The sequence below is a fragment of the Vulpes vulpes genome, chromosome 7 (assembly GCF_048418805.1).
Source record: "Vulpes vulpes isolate BD-2025 chromosome 7, VulVul3, whole genome shotgun sequence".
Classification (NCBI taxonomy): Eukaryota; Metazoa; Chordata; class Mammalia; order Carnivora; family Canidae; genus Vulpes; species Vulpes vulpes.
In genome coordinates, this window is record NC_132786.1 from 120,669,626 (window position 1) to 120,693,010 (window position 23,385).

Genomic DNA, 23,385 nt, shown 5'->3' on the forward strand with positions numbered 1-23,385 from the left:
AGTTCACATTGCTATGGGAACCAGGAAAGAGAAAGAGCACTCTAGTTATTCCTCTGGACAACTATGGTTAATTGTGTGTGTGAGTGTGAGCGTGTGTGTGAATTCATTAGTTGATTTGCCTTTAATTGGAAGCTGGGACTGAACCCCAAATCTATAACTGATCTGTCCATAAGTAGGACCTGGGCCGTCCAACCTGTAAATCAGCATTTAATAAGCACGAGCATTTATATAACTCATGTGGTTATATAACTACTAACCAGGGTCATTGTTCAGGTACGCCAGGTGAGGTCAGGAAGGCTTCAGCCGCGCTGCGCTGTGTATTTGGCTTCGGAGCCTTGGCCCTCTGCTCGGGGAGCAGAAAACCTGCCCGGGGTTGGAGAGCTGGGTTCTAACCTCACCTCCTTCACCCACCCTGTGACCCTCCCAGGAACCCTCAGGCCCTCAGGTTCCTCATCTGCAAAACGGTTCAGTGCAAAGCTCTAGTATTACGCGGTAGGAGAAAGTTCCTTTTCTATAAAATTGGGGAATCATGCGGTACTTCCTTTAGAGGACTGAAGCTGCTCTGCGTGGTCCCCAGGAAGGTGCCTGCTCACTGCACACTGTAAGCGCTCAGGAAAGGGCCAACTCTTCTTATTATACTTTTCTACTTTTCATTCCATGGTGAATAATTCCTGAACCTGCCCAATGTTGTTTGGTCCCTGACTCGGTAACTAACAGCCGCCGCTGCGTGACAAGCCCTAACGCAGGTGGGGACATGTGAAGGCCTAAGAGGCAACGCTCGCTGGTCCTTAGGTTGGTACCTCCCGGGGCTTATTTTCTCTAGAAGGTTAATGTCACTTTTGATGGTCAGGCCTGTGAAGGACAAAAAGTCCCAACACGAGCCTAGTACAGTTCACCAGGCCCTCACAACTTTTTTTTTTTAAATCATGCGATTTCAACATTCAAGAATTAAACTTTTGTTTTGCTTGTTCATTGCTGTTTGCCCAGTTATTTAATCAGCCTGTTTCCTGCTATGAAAAAAAAAAAAAACCTGAAAGAAGCTGAAGTTTTCTCAGGGCTAAACTCCTGCGTTGTTCTTCCTTGCAGAAAGCCGAGTTATTATAATAAAGGGGATAATCGTTGCATAATGAAATCCTCGGGACAATTGTGCATCCACTCCCACCTCCGCCCTGACAATGAGCGCCCTGTCTCTGTGGGGTCCCACCGCCCCCACCCCGTCGGGGCTCAGCCGCTAACTAGCGCGGGGCAGCCTGAGCCCGGGTGCGCGCGGGGGGGGGGGGGGGGGGCGCGGAGAGTACGCGGTAGGGGCGCGCAAGGGGCGCGGGGTGGAGCAGGGGGAGCGCGGAGTGGCACGGAGTGGACCCGAGAGGGAGCGGAGTGGAGCGAGGGAGCGCGGAGCAGGGGCCGGGACGCGGAGGGAGCGCGGAGGGGGCGCGGAGTGGAGCGGCGGGGCGCGGGGGAGCGCGGAGCAGGGGGCGGGGCGCGGAGGGAGCGCGGAGGGAGCGCGGAGTGGAGCGGCGGGGCGCGGGGGGGCGCGGAGCAGGGGGCGGGGCGCGGAGGGAGCGCGGAGGGAGCGCGGAGTGGAGCGGCGGGGCGCGGGGGGGCGCGGAGTGGAGCAGCGGAGGGCGGGGCGGGCGCGGAGTAGGGGGCGCGGGGGGACGCGCAGTGGAGGGGCGGGGCGCGGAGGGGGCGCGGAGTAGGGGGCGCGCAGTGGAGCAGCAGAGCGCGGAGGGGCGCGGAGTAGGGGGCGTGGAGAGGTAGAGTGGGGCGGCGGGGCGCGGAGTGGAGGGGCGGGGCGCGGAGGGGGCGCGGAGTGGAGCAGCGGGGGGCGGGGGGGCGCGGAGTGGAGCAGCGGGGGGCGGAGGGGGCGCGGAGTAGGGGGGCGTGGAGAGGTAGAGTGGGGCGGCGGGGCGCGGAGTGGAAGGGCGGGGCGCGGTGGGGAGCGCGGAGTGAGCAGAGGGGGCAGCGGGGCGCGGGGCAGGGGAGCGCGGAGTGAGCGGGGGGGGGAGGGGGCGGAGGGGCGCGGAGCGGGGGGCGGGCGCGGAGCAGGGGAGCGCGGAGTGGGGGGAGAGGGGGCGGAGGGGCGCGGGGTAGGAGGACGCGGAGTGGATCGGCGGGGCGGGGGGGCGCGCAGTGGAGGGGCGGGGCGCGGAGGGGAGCGCGGAGTGAGCGGGGGGGGGGGGGGCGGGGCGCGGGGCAGGGGACGGGAGTGAGCAGGGCGGGGGGGGCGCGCCCGGCGTCCCGCGGGCTGACGCCGGGCGCCCGAGCGCCGGGAGGGGGAGCCTGGGCCCGCTCCCCGCCGCTGCGAGCTGAGAGCGCGGGGGGCGCGGAAACTTCTGGTCCACCTAGAAAGTTTCACCTTGGCGGCGGCGGCGGCGGCGGCGGCGGGCGGGGCGGGAGGAAGCGCGACCCCCGGGGCACCGGCGCGGCGCGCGGGCGGCAGGAAGGGCGGGGGCGGCTTCCCCTCCGGGCGCTGCCGGTCCCCGGGTGAGCGGCGCGGAGGAGCCGCGCGGGGCCGGCGCACACGTGCCGGGGGGCGGGCGCCTGGGCCGGGCTCCTGGGGCCGGGCTCGGGCCGCGCTTCCCGCCTGGACGCGCCCCGGGGCGGCCGCGGGCCGCGCGCGCCGATGGCGGGCTGAGTCACCGGGGAGCGCGCGGGCGGAGGCCGGGGCTGGCCTCCCCGCAGGTGAGCCGGGGGCCGTCGCCGCGCGCAGCGGCCGAGCGCCGGGGAGCGGATGCGGCTGCGGCTGCGGCTGCGGAGCGGCGCGGCGGGCGCGGGCCGGGCGCGGGGCGACAGCGGACTCCCGCGCCTCCGACGTCTCCGCGGGGCTTGGACGCCGCAAGGTAAAGCGACGCGCGCCGCACCCCGGGCCTCGGGCCCTTTGTTCCCCTCGGGGCCCCGCGGGCCGCTGCGGGGGCGCGGCGGGGTCCGGGGTCGTGGGTCGGGGCCGGGGTCGGGGTCGGGGTCCGGCCCCGCGGGGCGCGCGGGCATCCTTGCAGGGGCAGGTGCTGCGCCCAAGGCCGGCCCGGTTGCCGCCAGGTGCGCGGTGCCCGCAGTGTGGCGGGCGGCGGGGACGTGCCCGGAGGGGCGCGGGGCTGGCTGCTGCGGGGCCCCCCGGTGCCCTCCCGCCCGGTGCCCGGCGCGCCCCCGTCACCTGTGCGGCTGGGGAGGGCCGGCGGGCAGCCTGGCATCTGCGGAGGTGCCGGGTGCCGGCGGCCCGTGCGGGGGGAGCTGCCCCGGGCGCCGCGTCTCCCTTCGCGCGGCTCAGCCAGTGTCCGCGGCCCTGGCCCGAAGGACCGGGTGCGCCCCGGGCCGAGCCCTGATGCACGGGGACTAGGACAGCGCCGGGAACGAGCGGCCGACGGCAGAGACCCCAGGGGCCCCCCCTGAACCCCGAGAGCCCCCTTCCCACTTTGTAGAGTTGGGCGAGGGTTCGTCCTGTCGCTGCCTCCAGCCAGACACATGGACGTTGCCGTTGCCGGCAGATGGACCCAGAAAAACAGTATTGTCCTTTATAGCTAAACTACTGTAGCTGACTAATGAATGCATTTTTTTTTTCTGCATGAAGATGATCTGAAAATGTCGTACATCATGTTTCTCTGCGCCACTGGGACATAAATTGTGTTTTCATGTAAACTGCTAAGTGGTGCTTGGGTTATTGACACGTACAGAGCTTTCCTTTCTACCTCCAAGCGTATGGGGCTTTGTTTGAACCTGGAAACTTCCATACTAGAAGAGGAGTGAGGTGCCTCGATGCCATACACAGCAAGTCTGTGGTGTATCCAGTGGGTGTTCATTCTTTCTAAACTGCTGAACAATACCGGTAACATTTATATTGCTCCTAGGAAAATTTTTGTAGTGCCAAAAATGTGTCCAAGTGCCTATAAGGGAGACTAGTGTTTTAGAAAAATCTGTTCAGGTTTCAAACTTAACAGTGCATGAGCCTCTAATTGCTAACCTAAATATATTTTGATTTGAACATGATGGACTTGATCGCATATAGGGGATGGTCTGCTGAGTACCACTTTTTCAAGGATTGCTTTGTTTTTCATACATCACAGTAGGGGTTTGCATCAGATAGACACGCCGCCCCTTCGGGATTGATGGGTGAGGTTTATCTGAATGATAAAGATACACAAGATTGACCATAGCGCGTCAGTATGAAAGCCGATGACATTTTTGTGACTTTTAAAACTACGACGAAAGGAAAATGACACTTTTCTAAGCAGGAGAAAAAACCCTTATTCTCTAAATTCCTTTTAAGATTATATGAACATGTGTCCCACTGTGATCTTGAAATTTTCAGAATTTGTTTTAATGTGCGTTAGACTAAGAAATACATTTCGAAAGTCCATTTTCTTAGTTATTGGCTAAAAAAAAAAAAAGTAGTGATGCAGAATAACAGTCTAATTTTCCTTTTACAGATCTATGTAATAGCCTCAAATAAACTTTTTTCTCCTGTGTGGTCATCTCAAAACAACCTGAATAACTTAAAAGGGTTACTCCTTTGAAGACACACAGCTTTCCCTAGGTGACTGCGCCAGCGCCTGTGGTGACACACCCAGGGAAAGTACTCAGCTCCCTGTATTTTGAGAGCACCTCCCATCTTTCTGCCCCTTTCTCCTCATCCTTCCCCTTGGTTGGGTCCCAGTGGCTTCCCAACCCTTCTGTGTGTCCCCATTCTTCCACCCTATTTCAGAGGTTTCTTCTTTGCTATCATTAGGCTCACCAGAGCCAGCCCTGCTTTGCTTTTCCCCATCATCCCTGATATTTTCCTTGGGCTCCTTGCTTGTTAATGGAATACCAGATTTCCTAATTGTGCTGCCTTAAGGGAAGAGAATATGAAGAAACTCAAGTACCAGGAAATTAACCTCCTTTACCTCAGTGGTGTATGTTGAAACTGGTGTCTTTGACATAGAGCCCTCAGGGCAGTTTCCTCTTGGGCTTTGCTCAATGCAAAATAAATAGTAACCTCCTAGTAATGAATGATAAATATACTGACTAATGTCAATTTAGGATCACTTTGATTCCCTTTTCTTAACTGGCACTGAGTTGCTGCCAGGCTCACATTTGCATCACCAAAAATAGCTAAGAACTGTATGTTGAGCATCATATATGTTTGGTACTAGAGAAATATTTTTTAAAAGGGAGAAATGCAATCTCTGCCCTTGAAGAGTTTATAATCTAGATATTCAGATTAATAACACACAAAACTATGGAACTAAAATCCATGATTATTAAGGGAATGTAACGGGAAAATGACATTAAATATCATCCCATTTACATAATAGAAATTCTTTTAAACATCAAAAGATTGGGACTTAAAGGCCTCATAAAATTTTCACGCTGTTTCTGAGCATAGCCTCTTGCTGATACACAACAGCCTTACAAAATAGACCAGGTGGATGCCAGTACTGTAACCTTTCCTTCCTGTAGGTAAGGAAGCGTGTGTGAGCCTCGCCTCCATGCTATCTGGACAGCACCTCTGCCCAGCCACCTTCAGAGGTGAACTATTTGAAGCATTTTCCACTGAAGCATAGTTAGGGATCCTTAGGTTAGTGATAAATGATGAATGCAACATTTCTGGTCTCTGGAGTTTTTCTCACCTTCTGTTTCTCCAGTGCTCTTTTTTTGTTCTTTCTCTTTTTGTGGTAAAGCATACCAGAAAAAGCCATCATTCATATGTGTGGGGCATTCTGCTCCTGTTATCAGATTAAGAGCTGCGAGTAATTTTGTAATCTATCCTACTATCAGAAAGCCCATTCTCAGATATCTCCTCAGCTGTGTTTAACAGTTTAGTATATTCCCCTTGGGATTTGTTTCAATAAAAACATCCAGTAAAATCTTACTACAGATCCTTTGCTTCTCAACGGACAAAATGAAGAAAGTGTTTTTATAAGCTGTAAAATGTAATTGAGAGAAAAATCACACGTGTGGCATTTGTAGCAGGAGGTGTGAGCTCAGTGGAAAAAAAGAAGTTAACTGGCTAATTGCATATCCAGGTATACATATTTCTTCTATGATTGTGTAAATTTGCACAAGTATATTTATGCAGGTTATGCATGTTGTCTTTAATTTCTTTAATTAATTGTGTAGCTATAGGACCCGTAGAATTCATATTAAGAGCCTATGGGCCATATAGGGGTGGCTCACGGGCTCGGTCAGTAGAGCATGCAAGTCCATCTTGGGTTTGTAAGTTCCAGCTCCATGTTGGGTATGGAGATTATGTAAAAATAAAATCTTTTTTAAAAAAAAGAGCTTATGGGTCATATAAATTGTATCATGATCCATAGAATTTGAAAATGTATTTCTTCTAATACAACAAAGGATTATTATGAATATTATCAGGGCAGTTATGGAATACAGCCAGAGAATCGCAAGTTCTAGAGAAAGCCAGGTTCCTATACTTTAAGAATGTGACTGATGATTTAGTCATTCAGGATAATTTATTGAACACCTACCAGCCATAATTCTAGACTCTGGTAAAGCAGTAGAGAATAAAACAGTCTAAGATCTCTAATATTATGATGCTCTGTTCTGTATTAAGGAAGGCAAACAATAAATAAAATACATAAAATGCTGTTTCTGAGTGGTGATAAGAGCTACAAGGAAGCAAAGTGAGGACTGTCAAGGATAAGAGAGGGTGGAGTGGTGATTGAAAAATTCAGTAAGATAAAAAAAAAATTCAGTAAGTAGTAGTCAGAGAAAGCTTCACTTTGAAGGTGGCCTTTGAACTAGAACCTGGAAGAGATAAGAAAGTAAGTCCTGTCGATATCTGGAGTAGAGCTTCTACTTTGCACTTCTCAGGAGTGCCATTCTGGTTTTGTTGTCTCTGGAATTGTGCAGTGCCCAACCTGCACAGCTCTACTTGGAGCCCCTGATTGTTACGGGAAATACCCGGACCGTGCCTGCCATAGTTCACTGCAGGCTCAAAAGTGACAATGAAGAAGTGGCCACATCCCTTGGTTTATTGTGAATGGAAGAAGCCAACCCATGGTATTTTCCTGCATTTACCTGGTCCCATGTCCACATGCCATCCTTGGTCAAGGTTATGGCTCCATTCAGACAATTTTCCTTCGTATTTTTTACACTGTAAACCTGGTCCAAAAGAATTTGTTGAGAGTAGTATTCACAGCCTCCGTCTCCGATCCCTTCCATAGTAAATATCTGGGGACTGCAAAGGAGACAGTTGCTGCCTGTGTGTGCAGCCTGTTTTGCACTTCCTTCTTTCTTCTTTCTCTCCTTTCTTTTCCCTTTCCAATGTGAAGCCACTGTGTTGGATTTTCTTCCTCTTTTCTTTCTGCCCAGTCTGTGTCCTGCATCAAGATTTGCAAACAGGAAAGAAAAAAATACCCCAGAAACCTAAGAGAGGGCACCTTGTTGACTCAGTAGAACATGCAACTAACTCATTCTTGGGGTTGTGAGTTTGAGCCCCACATGGAACGTGGAGATTATAGTTAAAAAAAAAAAAAAGATTTGCCAGCAGGTAACCTAAATGAATGAAACTAACCATTTCACTAGAAACCAGCAATCTGCTTGGAAAAGGCCCCACCTAACAGGAGACAGCCAGCATTTGGCATCATCAGAGTTGCAGTGAAGCCCAGTAAGTGGCATGGGCTCATGTGGTAGGTAGTATCTTTCAGATTTTCAAGAGAAGCTAGAAACCCCCACTTTAAAGTGTCGACTCAGCATCTTTTAAAATAGTGTGCAGGATTGACAAAAAGTTTCGGTGTCAGATTTGGCTTCTGGTGGTCTTGTTTGCAATCCTTAGCCATGACTATTCCTGCCAGTTGGTCCCCTGTGTCACCTTCAGGTGTTGTTAAATTCAGCAGCGTGTATGGCCAAAGATGCCCAGAGCCACTTTTGCCACGTGCTTATCTTCTAGAGTTCTCAGATTCTTCCTCCCTCTAGAAAATTAGCTTAGCAATCCAAAAAAAAAAAAAAAAGATATTATATAATTCATCACCTTTTGGCACGCACTTTTTTTTTTCCGCACTTGTTTTTCTAAGCTCTTCAACAAATATACTTTCTATCAAACTATGTATATTTGTGAGCTAAAGGGTAATCTACTTTTTTCATTCTTAAGTGAAGCAGTCACTTTCTGAAGCCTCAGTTCATCATAACTTTATGTATAGATTTCATTTCCAAGTTCTCATTCAGGATAAACTCCCTCTTTGGAATACTGGTGCTTTTGTTTTGTTTTGTTTTGTTTTGTTTAGATGTGCCTGAACTTGACTAGTTACTTCTCTACCATTGAAATTTAAAACATGTACAGCATTGGATTCAAGTGCCCTTTAGAAACCATCAGATCAGTACTGCAATCTATTTTTCCAAAGGAATGAAAGCTCACAGGTTGTGCACTAACTTGTTTCCTTTAATCCTAAAAACTCAGTGAAATGCCCAGGCTAGTGGCCTTCCGGAAGGCCATTGTGTTAGAACGGAAGACTATGTACTGTATTTCTTCCTACTATTTTAAATGCAAATATAATAATATATCATGAAACAGAGCACATATTAATATCAGTGGCTTCTTCCTGTTTTGAAGTGATCCCTTGTTACCCGATAGTTGGATCTAAAATCTTAGTCCAATTTTGAAGTTGTATGTAAGAAAAAATAATTGACTTGAAGGAACTGAAAAGTACTGCAGTTATTCCATAAGACCATGGGAATGTTTCTAATTTTTAATATTTTATTGAAAATATCAAGAAGAACATTCAAAGCTGGAGACCTTTGAAATACTGTTGATCCTTGAACAACAAGGGGGTTGGGGCACTGACCTCCTGTACAGTCGAAAATCTGCATGTAACTTTGACTCCCCCAAAATTGAACTAATAGCCACTGTTGACTAGAAATCTTACCAAAAACAGTTAATACATATTATGTTACATATATTATATACTGTATTCATATGATAAAATGAAAAATGTTTTTAAAAAATCCTAAGGAGGAGAAAATACGTTTGCAGTACTGTACTGTATAAGTGGACCCATGCAGTTCCAACCTTGTTGTTGAAGGGTCAGCTGTAATGTAGTCTTCACAAGGCAGAGAGAGAGAGAGGAGTGGGGTAAATTTGTTTAACAGAAGGCAGGTTGTCTCCTTTGCAGTCTAATCATGTGAGAAAGGAAAATCCAGCCAAGTTTTGGGTCTACAAGACAATTCAAAGTATCTTTAAAAATAACTTTTGGCGTTTCTTAAGACCAATGTGTGTTCAGACCAACATTTTAGCTCTTAAAATTTAAACCTCGGGGTCTTTTAAAGGAAATTTAATCCATGTGTTTTTGATTCACTAAATCCTAAATCATTACCCATAAACTGTATGTCTCTCTAAGCTCTTTGATGTTTAAGAAATCTTTGAAGCCACGTAAGGCCTTTTTTGTTGCAGAAGAATAGGAAGTTGGTTTTTGCTAAGGGTCGATAAACAGCATCTTCAAAAATCTGAATTAGGTCTAAAATCTCACAACCATAACAGAATGAATATTTGAATGAGTGCTAATGCAGTTTTCTGATGCAATGTGAAAAATGTAAGTACTTTTAAAGACCCAGTATTATTTAGCTGTAATTCTTACTACCCCAAGGAAATGATTTTGGCACCACTCCTCTTTCTATTGTTAAAAAAAAAAAAAAAAAAAAAGATAAAGTCCAAATATTTAACATTTTATCCTAACACACAGTAGGTACTCAGTAAATGTTTTGTTGAATGTTAAATGAATGACTTTTTCTTCTGCCCAGAACCTTCCAGCTAATGTCAATCTTTCTATTCAATAGCAGTATCCATCTGTCATGTCTCAGGATGAATCTATTCTAAGTCAGTGACCTGGTTCGACAAATTTTAAAAATAAGCCATCAAACTAAATATATGACATTTATTGAAATTCATTCTGTACCACGAAGCAACTGCCTTGCAAAGAGTGCTGAAAATAGGAAGGCATTTCTGGGCTAATTAGATTAAATATTCAGTTGTTACCATATGCTTTCTGAAAATTGATTTTTTTCCCCATCTTACTTCTCCTGCCATCCTTCCTCCCACCTTGACGTGCTTACTGATTGAAAGCTTTGCACAGAAAAGGGCAGGTCGTTTGTATCCATAAGCAAGTTCAAACAGGCTTAGAAAACGTAATGCTATAATCATAAGTTGCCGTAATGTAGGAGGAAAGAGAGGGATACTCAACAATAATGGGGGTGTGGGGTTTTGCTCCAGATTACATAGATGACACATCTTTGAACTCTATTGTGTGGAGAAAAACACCTTCTTACTGTAGTTAGACTTCCTGTTTATGAGTGTGTATTTTCTGGTGACTAGACTTCCCATATGGACTCTGCACAAATATGTAGTTTTAAGTGCCATTGAAATGCACAAGATTAGGGTACTGATGGCTATGGAGACAGCAGCCCCTCTCTAAAAGAAAGCAAGCAGTATTTAGAAGAAGGCCTAGTAATGAAACATGGGCATTGAGAAGTTTCCTGATACCATGTTGTGTATTTCTAACTACTCCCCGCACTTTGTCCTCAGAAAACCTTTCCTGATCAAAAAAGGGTGTTGTTTCTGTATGACATTGGGGTGACAGATTTTGGTGATTTCTTATATCTCAGTGGGGAAAGAAAGGAAAATTGTGTTATTATGGTCTTTAGGTAGAGGTTCTTTTAGGTGAACCTGACGGTTTACGGAATACATATCCCATCATTAAACTTGTTTTGAAACTCAATTATGATAGCACTGTGTAAGGAGTAACTTATTCATATAGTTTTGACATGCTTAATTTCTGTGTAAATGGTTGCTCAAACCACTAGTAATTATCATATATCAATATCTGCATATTCATATTTAGATGATTCTTAAAACTAAAATTTCTCATAATTTGATAAATAAGCAGTCACATGCCCTCCTATCTGTACATTTGGAACACTGTAGTTCCCTTTAAGAAGGTCTCTGTGACAACTCTCAAGGCAGATGGAGAAAATAAATAACAAAAGAGAAGACTTAGAAGTTTCAATGGGGTGTTAGCTCAGTGAGGTTACAGGAGGGGAGAGGTGGGTGGATACCCTGAAGCGGCCTGGGCTTGGGGGCATTGCAGGTGGTGAAGAAAGTGGCACAATGAGGAATCAGGCTGCTGCCTTCTAAATAGGAAAAAGGCTGGTCACAACTGAGTGGGGAATCAAGGGACATTCACAGGAAAATGGTAGGGCATGTGATAAGGAAGCAAAGTCTGAACTTCCTCTGTCATGTGGCTTGATTCCGGGCGAAGCAGGACTATCATCTGGCCAGTCCGAGATCAGCCTCTTACTCTGTCCTACCCTCAGACACCAGGAAGAACAGCAGCGTTCTGTAGCAGGAAGCAGAAGGATCGTTTATTCTGAGTGTTCGGGGTGTATTCTAAGCATTGCAGTCAACACTACAAATGAAATTCTACGTTCTTAGAAAAATTCATGATATTAAAAGAAAAACTAAGAAAACTTAAAAAAATTTTACACCACGTTCTTAACTGGCATCTTCTAGCGCATCAGCTCGTTATAATGCGTCAATAACTGTTGGGATCAAAAGTTACAGCCCTCAAAACTCTGTCCGTAACTGTTCTCTGTTGGAGTACCATCTGCCGTGGGTCTGTCTCTCTTTCAGGTATTGTCCTGAGGCTGTTTCTTTGGGCTTTGATTATCCAGAGTTCATGCTGGAGTATGTGTAGTAATCACGTTTGTTATATTCCAAACGCAAACTCAGTGTGGTCTGAAGACTCGAGGAAAGCTTCTATCAGCGTCTGCCTTTACTTTCTGTCTTTTGGCTCCTCTGAGAGTCTTAGGTGAGCAGCTATTGCCTGACTCTGGCCTCACGTTCAAGCAGAAAGCCTTCAGCTCCTGCTGCACCATCCAGGGTTTGCTCATGGTCTGACCACTGGCTAGTTGAGACAAAGACAGCAGGCAAATAGAATATCTTAGGGCCTGCATGAACCTTTGGGCTTAATGTGTTATTACCCTAGCTGGATTTTTTTTAAATTAAGTATAAGATCATACTATATATATATTTTTTAAATATTTTATTTGTTTATTCATGAGAGACCCAGAGAGAGAGGCAGAGACACAGGCAGAGGGAGAAGCAGACTCCCTGGGGAAGAGGAGGAGCCCGATGTGGGACTCGATCCCTGGACCCCAGGGTCATGCCCTGAGCTGAAGGTAGACGCTCAACCACTGAGCCACCCAGGCGTCCCTACAATATATATTTTAAGTTCTACTGAATTATATAAAGAAGCAGCCAAATAAAGTTTGTTGACAGAAAAAAGTGTCTTCCTAACAGAACTGAATACATATTTTGGACTTTTCAGAAATTCACTTTTTGTCACGTCAAAATTAAGATACTTCTAAATTTTCTTTCAGTTTTATTAACACATACTTGTTTATTGAAATCTGTACATAAGAACTTAATGATTTTAAATATTCTTCTGCTCTTCACAGAGCTTACAAAATAGATTGTTCGATAGATTGTTCTCCCCAGAAGAGTATACGGATATAACCCCAGACAGTTTCATTAACCACAGTGAAAGGTGACAGCCCTTCAGTCTATGTCATAAGTGGATTAATTACTTTCCAAATGTTACTAAAGATTCTGAATGAATAACTAGACTGGTATTTAGAATCAAGCCTCCCTCACAATTCCTAAATGGGTTTTAATTTTCAAAGTTAGATGATCATTATATCTGATTCATTTCTTTCACATCTTCAGATTGTTGGTTTTATTGAAAAAGAGAGCAGAGTAACTGGTTCAGTATGTTTTCCTTTTCCCTGAAATTATTCTTTGTGGTTTTCAATAAAACTGGTTTTGAAGTAAAAATAATAAAATGCTGGCATTGCCCTTTAATGAAGGCCCATAGATCTGATGAGTTATATAAACATTACAAGGAATTCACTACCAAGGTCATGATCATGGAACCATTAATTCCCAAGTCTACCTTGTTGGCTGCTTGGACACTCCATTGGAATCAGCATCGTTATTAGGATTTGTATTGACTCAGGCAAACTTTTTAGTCATTTCCCGTTCTCCACATTCCCCCAGTGATTCCAAACTTTCACCATTTTCTTAAGCTCTTGAAATCTCTTTAGCCTCCTTTATTCTCCATGTGATATCTCCCTTTATAGTTTAGAGAATAAACAGAAGCCCAGATGGTTTCCATGTCGCCCGTTCTTACCTCCCTGCTTCTGTCTTAAATGTTGAAATAGTCTTTTCAGCCTATGCTCTTGATGCCATTCTTCCCGACATCCTGGAGCACCTTGCTGCATCTTCCCCTCCCTACCAGCCCCGCCCATCTTTTAAAATCTCCCTCACTTTTTTACATTCGGCCCTTGCTCAACTTGCTGCTGCTTCTAGCAAGAAAGCACATCTGCAGACATTCTGGTAGGATTTTCACTATACAGCTATAGTAAGTATTCACTCCCGCTTCTGCCTTATGTATGCTTTAAATAAATTTAGAATTCTTGAAAATAATTTCTAACTCATTGTCTCTATCCTCAATCATTCTTTAATTCATTCCACTCAAGCAGTGTGTTGCCAACTATCAAGAAGTTGTCTTCACTCTAATAACCAGCAACCTCCTCATTGCCAAATCTGATGGACACTTTGGTTTTTATTCCTCTTGACCTCTCTGTGAGATGTGACACCGTACATATTGCTCCTGTTTTTTTGAAATTTCTAGCTTCTGAAGTACCAGACTTCCTTTTTACATTTAAAGTTTGGGTTTAGGGAATCCCTGGGTGGCTCAGGGGTTTAGCACCTGCCTTCGGCCCAGGGCATGATCCTGGAGATCTGTGATCGAGTCCCACGTCAGGCTCCCTGCATGGAGCCTGCTTCTCCCTCTGTGTCTCTGCGTCTCTCTCTCTCTCTCTGTGTCTCTCATGAATAAATAAAATCTTTAAAAATAAAAATAAAGTTTGGGTTTAAACTTTACATCTGAAGTTTGAATTCCTTCATTCTACATATGGAACATGCCCACAGGTGATCTCACTTTCTTCCATGACTTCAAATACAATGATGGACCAGTGGTTCACAAATGCTATGTCCAACTCTCTGTGCTCTAGAGCACCATGACCATGTTATTAGCTACCAATGAACACTTCTGCTCAAATGACCAAAAGACACCTTATAGTTATTAACCAAAATATTTCTTTTGCCCCCCAAACTTTTCTCTGCCTGTTGATCTTACCGTTTATGACACCCAAGATAGACATTTTTTGGTCATCCCTGACTTCTTACAGTCTTCCCCTATGATCACAATCCATGTTGGATCATCTTCACATAAATTTTATCTCTTTAATATCTTTCTAACCTAGTCTTTTTTTCTATCATATCCATACTGTCAGAGTCTTTGTTCAAGGTCATTCTTTATTAATTCATTTCATTATCTCTTCTTCAACAAATCCTTGCCAGGTGCTGTGTAATGACACTGTGTAAGGGGCTAAAAATGGGGCTTCCAGTCTAGTGAGAGATACAGATAAGTGAATTACAATAGAACATAATAAAGTGTAACTAAGGAGAAGGCAGATTTGACATGTGAGCATGTAAAACGGTTTCGAATCTATTCCTAGAGGGTGAGAGAGGTACCCGAGAAGGCTTCCTGAACGAAATGTCACACCTATGGTAAGACTTGAGGAAAGTGTAAGTTAACCAGGTGAGGACAAGTGTATTCCATAAAAAGGGACCCACGTGTGCTGAGACCCAGAGCAGGAGAGCACATGGCTTGCTTCAGCAACTTGAAGAAGGGCAAGGTGGAATCTAGAGCCTAGATTCCTAGGAGGATGATGGCAAGAGGTGAGGCTGGAGAGTTAGGGCGAAGCCAAATGATGCATGGCTTTTAAGCTGTGCCAAGGAGTTGGACTATTTTTTTTTAAGATTTATTTTATTCATGAGAGAAACACACACACAGAGAGAGAAAGAGAGGCAGAGACACAAGGCAGAGGGAGAAGCAGGCTCCATGCAGGGAGCCCCACGTGGGACTCGATCCCGGGTCTCCAGGATCACGCCCTGGGCTGAAGGCAGTGCTGAACCGCTGAGCCACCCGGGCTGCCCACGAGTCGAACTATTTTTAAAGAGCAAAGTGACATGATGGGTTTGTTATTTTAGAAAGATACCTCTGGTGAACTGGGGAATGGATAATCAAGGAGCAAGGATGGAGTCGGAATACCGGGTGGGAAGCTGTCGTTGTAATCCAGGCGAGAAGTGACACTGCCCTCCACTGTGGTGGCAGTGGGGATGGAAGCAGATGGACATATTTAAGACACCTCCCGGTGGGGGTCAAGGGTGATGTCCTGGAAGAGTGAGATATGTGAGACCTGGAGATGGGATCTGGAGCGGTAGAGCCAGTTTTCAGGGGAGTAAGTGGAGGTGCCAGAAGGTCATCTGACTGTCTCATCTGCCTGCTTTCCCCGGCCTGCCAGCTTTGGTTGCCCTGGCACAGAGGCGTCCTCTGCGTTCTCTCCACTCCTTTCCTTGGGGCTCTCGTCCAGTCTCAGGGCTTTTCATACCATCAGTACGCACACGACTTCCCCACTGACATCTCTAGTGCAGGCCTTTCACCTGAACCAAGGGCTCCGATATCCAGCTGCACGCTGAGCTTCTCCAGTTGGAAGCCTAAAAAGGGTCTCGGACACGAACAGAACCACACGCCCAGTCTCCCCACTTTCCTGCCACAGCCTCTCCACGTCGGTAACTGGCAAAACCCTTCTCCCTGTTTAAAAAGCCAGAATATTGGGAGTATTCCTGACTCCTGTTTCTCACGCCTCATCTCCAGGTCCATTAGCAAATCCTCATAGCTCTGCCTTCAGATTAGAACCAGAATGCAGCCACCTCTTACGGCCCACTCCGTCCTCCCTGGCCCAAGCCACCGCCCTGCTGGCCTGCGTCACTGCAGCAGCCTCCTAGCTGATCCCCCTTCGCATCCCCCTGCAGCACCACGCGCTTCCACACAGTCAAGGTGACTCCGTTCAAACGTATTCACTCCCATGCTCCGTACCCTGCAGCGGCTCCTCGTTTCACCCCCCTTGAGAGCCCAGGTCTCACAGTGACCTACGAGGCCCTATATGGTTTGAGTCTGTCCCCCCTGGTCTGGTCTTGTCTCCTGGACCGGGGTCCAAGCTTATTGGCCCTCTGCTGTGCCTCCGACGCATCGGGCATGCTGTCGTGTGACCCCTCTTGCCTCTGCAAGGAAAAAGAGATCTCTGTCACATCTCAGATGGCAAAGTCCTCTCCTCCTTCAGCTCTTTCCTTAAAAGCCACCTTCCCAATTTTTTCAAAGCCACAGACCTGTCCCACCAACCTCCTTCTCTGTGCTCCTGGTCCCTCAACCCTGCGTTCTCTTTCCTTTTTTTCCGGCAACACTCAACACTCATCACCTCGTAGCACACCACGTGTGACTTGTCTGGATCGAACCGCTAGGAAGTAAGTTCCACAAGAGCAGGAGCGTTTGTTTTGCTTCCTGAGGGACCCCCACCCACCCCACCCCAAGCACCTCCCATATATTAAGACCTTAATTTTAATATTTGTCAGATTTAGCCGTAAGTAGCTGTTGGGCTTAAAAAAACTGATGCTTGAAAGATGGACTTCTCGACTCTGGAAATAAAGAGATGAAGATACGGGGGGCTTCACCCTTGTTAATCTTCTGTTGCGCGGACAGACGCGGTGACCTTCTGTCATGTCTTCTGGCCTCTAGCTTCAGTCCACTCACCACACCGTCCCCCACGTTGTCTAATACGTAGTTGTAAGGACTGTGCTCACTTCCGTCCCCTGCTTGAAACCCCCCGTGACTCCTCACTACACGCAGACCACAGATCCTCGGCAGGACGTCTAAGGCTTTCTCCGATGTGGCCCCAGCCTAACCTTCCAGTTTCATCCAGACCCAGCCCAACCCACACAGTCCCTGTGCCAACTACAGCTTCCGGAACAGCCCTGCACGTCCTCCCTGAGGTGCCTAGGCCGTGTCCTGTCTGTCCCCTGCCTTCAGTTATGCCCAAGCAACTCCAGCTTAACCTGCAAAACCCGACTCAGGTAACCTCTGCACACTGACATACCCCTTGACGCTCCCTCCATCTGCCACGATTTGCTGTTCTTCCCTCTGTTCCTCCAGCAACGTGCACCTGTCTTTAAAGCGCTTTGTAGCACAGTGGGCGGGAGGCTGGGCCTGCCAGTCAGTCAGCAGCACCAATATCATTGAAAAGGGTTTGGGGTTTTCAGTGTCTTGCCCTCTCAGTTCTCTCTGTTCCTCTTTCCCTCAAGCACACATACCCCCTACATATACACACACAACTGCCTTGGATTATTTCGCCTTGAATTGATCAGTTATATAAATGCAATCCTGAGCACAGTCGTTTTTAAGTTGTACTAACCTTTTGGTTTATTGATTTTTCAAGGATCCAGAGTGTTTACTGAGTTTTAGAAATCGGATTTTGTACTTACGTGCTTATTTTTCTGTACTGTTTTTTTTTTTTAACGAGAATAGCTTTTGCTTAGCATTCTCTATCTCTTTAAAAGTATTTATAGAAAATTTTGTTCAGTTCTTTTACTCTCTGATTGTATTTTGTCTGAGTAGAGTGATATTTCTTTGCTTTTAATTTTTCTCCCAATGCTGTTAGAATTGCATTATGTTCACCCAAGGAATCCACGTCTATATAAAATATGACGAGGTTTGGCTAGTCCATCCACTCATAGTATTTTTATGATTTCTAAAAGTCTTTTTCTATTTTTCCCGAAAAAGAAAATGTTATATATACTGACAGAATTTACCTTGAGAAAAGTCCCTAGCTCATTCCCCTGGCAGAGAATCTACCTGCTAACTCTGATTTCCAAGAGAAGTTCTCAAGTGTGAGCAAAATAAAATTCAGACCCACCCCTAAGGACTGCATGAAAATAGAGTTCTAAGGTAACACCGACCTCACATGGATTTAACTCCTATTTTGGAGTTAGGGCCTGGCCTTTGGCACTCCTGTGTCTCTCCCCTTGTCTCTCTTACCTTGGACACTGGTTTCTCTTTACAGGACAGCTTCCAGGACACAAATGGGGTCCACTAGCCATCATCATGTCTCACAAATATTTGATTTCTCCTTTACCTAACATCAGAGAGATTGATCAGTCATGTGGTCCCGATTCTGAGTACAGCTCCCCCCGTTTGGAATTTACCATGCCTTGTGCTGAGGACATTTTCCAGCACTGAGGGAGGGAAATGTCTGATTCATTAGTGAATAATGTACCAGCTTCCTCTCTAACTTGTCTCCCTGCGGTGCTTCACATTCTGACTGTTCAGTCAGGTTTATCCTATTCCAAGAACCTTGTGTTTGAAAACGACTGGAAAAAGTTGCTAAGCCTATTTTATTTTAATATACGTACTTAGGAAGATGCTTCTCATGTGTGATTTGTAGCTTCATGCTATTCACCGTGCCTGGATTAATTAAAGAAAAACTGGTAGCCTTTCTGCACAAAAGTATACCTATCCATCAGGCTGAAAATTATTTTTAAGTACATTTACGGGTTTTTCAAGCATCTTAGTACTTTCTCAACAGTGAAAGTTCAATGTTCACATTTTCAAGGGCATGAAACATTCTTGTCTGACCTACTGCTTACTAATGGGGCAAAAGCCTGTCCAGTCATTCAGGACTCCGACAGTTCAATGTATTTTCTCAACAGGACTTTTTACAATATGTACAATGTTAAAACAAATGTCCATTTATTCTTCTTTCCCAGAAGTTGAATACTTTCAGCAGTTCTTAAAAGGACAAAGATGTTTACTAACAGACTATGAATGTATGAAGGATAATCTTGAGACTATAATGAAATTCTGTTCTTTTTATCTTTATTCTTACCAGGTCAGAGTTGGACAATGGTCTTAGTCATGTGTTACAACTAGAAAATGCATAGTTGGCTTTTTCTGATGCTACAATTCATCATTTTTAACTTTGAAAATGCTTATTGGAAGAAGAAGGGATGCAATATTGGATAAGAATCTGAGTAAAAGCACCGCTTAGGTCTCTTTCAAAGAAATAGTATTTGTATAATCATCAAACATCAGTGTTTAAAGGAGCCCCTAAAACATTAATTAATTATAACACGAGAATTATTATTCTTGCACCATGTTTAGTTTAACTTCTTTTCTCTTACAGCCACCTTTACATGATCTTTTTGATAAGCTTGTTTATTATTAAAAAACGTATACAAATCAATCTAAGGATAGTTTTTGTTTTAGAAATTTCATGTCAGTGACAGGCTGCCATATACAGTGTAACTTTTCTCCACAAGTACACAAGTCTTTTCCTTGATTTTTATTAAAAAAAAAAAGTAAAAGTAAATAAATAAATAATAAATTTTTAAAAAGTATTTTTACTGCCTTTCATATAGTTACACCCTCACTGATATTTAAAATCGCCTATTTGAAACAGTTTACTCTGGTAGTCACTTTGAAAACAGCATGTTTTAGACACACAGCAACAGCACAATAAAACCAAAAATAATCGTATACAATTTTGCAGCATGTATGTGCTACAAAACTTTAAAAATACTGTTCTATACCAGTAGATAAATATGTTTGGCCAAAATCTTTTCAATCTGAGTTCCGTTAGTAAAAAGGATAATTATTCCCTTACTTGTCTTCATTTGCCTGCAACTAGGATTGTCACATATAATAAATTCATGGGACATATTTATACTAAAAAATTATTCATTATTTATCTGAAATACAAATTTAACTAGGAATCCTATGTCTTTATTTGCTAAACTTAACTGGGAATGTGGGTTGGCTCATCTTTAAAGTGGTAATCCCCTTTTTGTTGTTCTTCCTTAGCATGGAAGGCCCTTACCAACTTAGAGGACAACTTAAGAAGGACTCAAGAATTTGAGACAGGTTTAGAGGAAAACCACAAATGGCCAAAGGGTTGGAAAATAAGAAATAACAATATTTAAACTGAGAGGATTATGGTGATGAAACAGTTACCAAGTATTTGGAGTGGGCTCACCCAGTTGACTGTGCCAAGTTCCTCATTTTTGTCGAAGGCATCCAAAAACTGGCTAAAACACAACTTAGGATAAGCATGGTAGCTACATTTATCGAATGCCAATGTTTGCTGCATGATTGAATGCCAGTGTCTCATGATTTATCGCTAACCCTTATGGGCAACCCACAAGATGTATATCATTATCCCCATGTTTTGGATTAAAAAAAAAAAACTGACACAGTATGACATTCCAGTCTCATTACCATAAGACAGGTAATTGGTAAAGCCCAGATTCCCATCACATCAAATTCTGTCTAACAGCAAAGCCCCGTACTCTCTCCACTACACCTCACCTCTTCTCTAGAGGGTTTTATGAGCTATTGGGAAGAATGTTGTCAAGCAAACTTGTCTATAAATATTAGATATAGGACTGACTTGTGAGTATTTAGATCATTTAAATGTGGTCATATAAAAGAGCAGTTGAATGTCGGGCTGAAAAATCCTCCAGATTTCTTCTGTCCTTTCAACTTACAGTTAGAAATCATTGTCAAAGAAGGGGCATCTGAGTAGCTCAGGTTAAGGGTCCAACTCTTGATTTTGGCTCAAGTCATGATCTCAAGGTTGTGGGATTAAGCCCCACATCGGGGTTCTGTGCTGGCATGGAGCCTGCTCAGGATTCTCTCTCTTCTTTTCCTTCTGCCCCTCCCTCCACCCTCACTTTCTCTCCCTCTACAAAAGAAAAGAACATTATTCATTGTTAAAGTAGTGTCTGGCTACATTAGATGGGATTTTTGACATGCATATTGTTTTATCTTCCCAAAGTCAGTTTAGACTTTTTTTTTTAATGATCATAACACTATTAAATCTTTAGGCATAAGAATCAAATGTTAACAAAGCATGTTTTAAAATGTGCTTTCTCCACAGCCTGGTAGATCCATTCTCGATTTAGGTTACACACTTAGATTTTTAACATTTATCTTGCTGTCTTCATATCCACAGACTATATACTTTTTGGAGAATAGAAACTCTGAGTATCTAGATAAGGGCATGGTATGCAATGGATGCTAACAAATATTTGATTAATACTGTGTGATACAATATAATTCTTCATAAGTAGTGAATGCTTATAAGTACAGTATTTTATTTTATTTTTCTATTAAGATTTTATTTATTTATTCATGAGAGACACAGAGAGAGAAGCAGAGACACAGGCAGAGGGAGAAGTAGGCTCCTTGTGGGGAGCCCCATTTGGGACCCGATCCCAGGACTCTCTGGGATCATGACCTAAGCCAAAGGCAGACGTTGAACCACTGAGCCATCCAGGCACCCCTAAACACAATATTTTAAATGTCACCATTTTAAATCTCCTATTACAATCTTATTTCTTTAACTTCATTCTTCTGGGCCTACTTTTAAAGTTAACAGAAATAATGTAAGTATAGAGAGGACTAAGAATTTTTCTTAGGATTTCACTCTGCAAGTCCTTCTGGAGATTTAACTGTGACTGCTTTTTATGGCTGCAATTTCCTTAATATGGGGCCTCAGCCATTTTCCATCATCATAAATCCCTTTTATATACTTAAAAGCAGTATTGAAATTTTTTTCTGCTTTTTATATCTTGCCTCTTCACTTAGATACATTATTTCTGTCTTGAGATTATGTTATGTAAATATTATTTTAAAAAATTGAAAATATATGGCAGGAAAGAGCTAGTATACCACCTCAGAAATTTTAACTAATAGATATGTTTCCAAATGCAAAGTGGAATATTTAATTATTCAAGTAAATAAGGAAATCATCTTTGTTCTTTGTTCTAATTACTTGAATATTTTACTGAAAATTGCTTTTATGCACTTGACTTTGTGTTTAAGCTCACAGGTTTGTAGTATCTTTAGATGGACATGATCATAAAAAAATTTTAAAAAAATAGATGGACATGATTTGGTCAGGAGTTTTTCAGGAACAAGGAATAAAAGAATCACAATGAAACTGCTGATGAAAAAAAGAGAAAGGAAGGAGGGGAGATTTTACTGTTTCTGGTTAGCTTAAGACATGGTGGGTACGGATGCTCAAACAGTCTTATGGAAAACCTGCCTCTCTCCATGTCTGGGTTCTCCTTCCCCTTGGGTCAGTTTTGTGTTCAGGCAACCTTTCTCCACATACTGGCAACGTTGGGCATCAGAAACTCTAAGTTAACATCATTTGTAGTGTTTGTGATCTTTCAAAGAGAGACATTCTCTCCCAGTATCTACATTAAATCTCAAAAAAAGAGTCTGATTGGTCTCGCTTTTTAGTCACATGCTTATCCCGACCAAGCTGTATGTCAAACGGAGAGTTCATTGAAAGGCCAGCTTGGTTTGCAAGCTCACCTTGTGGTAAGGGAGGTAAGCCATGTGATGACAGCCCCATTAGAGAGGAGGGAGAGTTTTCAAAAGAGTTGCCAGTAGTAGAGACGATGAGAGCCTGATACATTAAAACAAATGTTTACTAAAATATTACAAAATATCAATCAATGATAAAAATCATTTTTAGGAAATGCAAACAATTTCAAATAGCTCAAATAAGCATAATACATTTTTTTAAAGCACTAGAAAAACCCTCATAAGAACCATATTGCATGTTTAGTACATTTTGGATAATGTTTTATCTCCTTTGAAGCTCAGTTTTGTCATCTGAAAGGTAATAATGCCTACCTTATAAGGTAATTATGCAGATGGGAGGTGAGAATGTAACTGACAGTAAACTATGTAGTGCTATCTATATAGTTGTAAAGTTTTATGATTTCTAAGAAAATCGGTTCTAAAGAAAGCAAAGTTCCCCCTGTCAAAGTCTAGAAAGTCTCTTACAAATATATCCCATTACACTTGTGTTTTTTTCCTGAGCAATCAGTGCTTAACTATAACACACCAGGGCTTTGTGATCTGTTTTTGTTGATTGAGGAGGACAATAATGACAACAGTAGTAGTAGTGGTAGGCACAGGTGGCTACTCAAGAAGTTCTTAGAGAATTAAATGTATTTCTGGGGAATGAAAAACCCATGGAAGCTAGCTCAGTGAAAAAATCAGAGGCAGATAGATGGCAGACAGAGTGGAGTAACTGGTCTTAAGTTTACTCTGAACTGATATTCCTCGCTAACAACAATCCTCTTTGAAGGAAATACTCCTAAATACCCAGGGTTTAATGGCCAAGGTGCCATTCAGATAATTACTCCCAGGAAATGTTTTGCCAGTGAGATTATCTTAACTACCAACTGAAAACGGAATAAAGAAATGTTTTATGGATGATTCAGTTTCACCTGCTATGTGTACAACATTTTAAGAGGATGAATTAGTCAATCTGCTTGAATCATCTTTACGTGTTCCTTTTAGTAAGGAGCTCAAAATTGGTTAAATGGCCAGCACTATTTCAGAAAGAAAGAAGAAAAAAAAAAAA

At 44.2% G+C, this 23,385-nt stretch overlaps 1 protein-coding gene across 3 annotated transcripts in view; it reads left to right on the forward strand.

Annotated features, from left to right (window-relative positions):
• Positions 1-2,609: 2,609 nt before the first annotated feature.
• The window catches only part of MET (MET proto-oncogene, receptor tyrosine kinase), a 112,190-nt gene continuing 91,414 nt past the window's right edge, over positions 2,610-23,385 (forward strand). For 2 of the 3 annotated variants that reach the window (XM_072764851.1, XM_072764854.1), the window contains exon 1: positions 2,610-2,843. In XM_072764851.1, the coding sequence (XP_072620952.1) occupies positions 2,735-2,843 (109 nt within the window). In that variant the 5' untranslated portion in view covers positions 2,610-2,734. Of the gene's footprint in view, positions 2,844-16,422; positions 17,021-23,385 lie in introns of those variants that run through there. The other variant, XM_072764852.1, reaches the window with a different exon arrangement.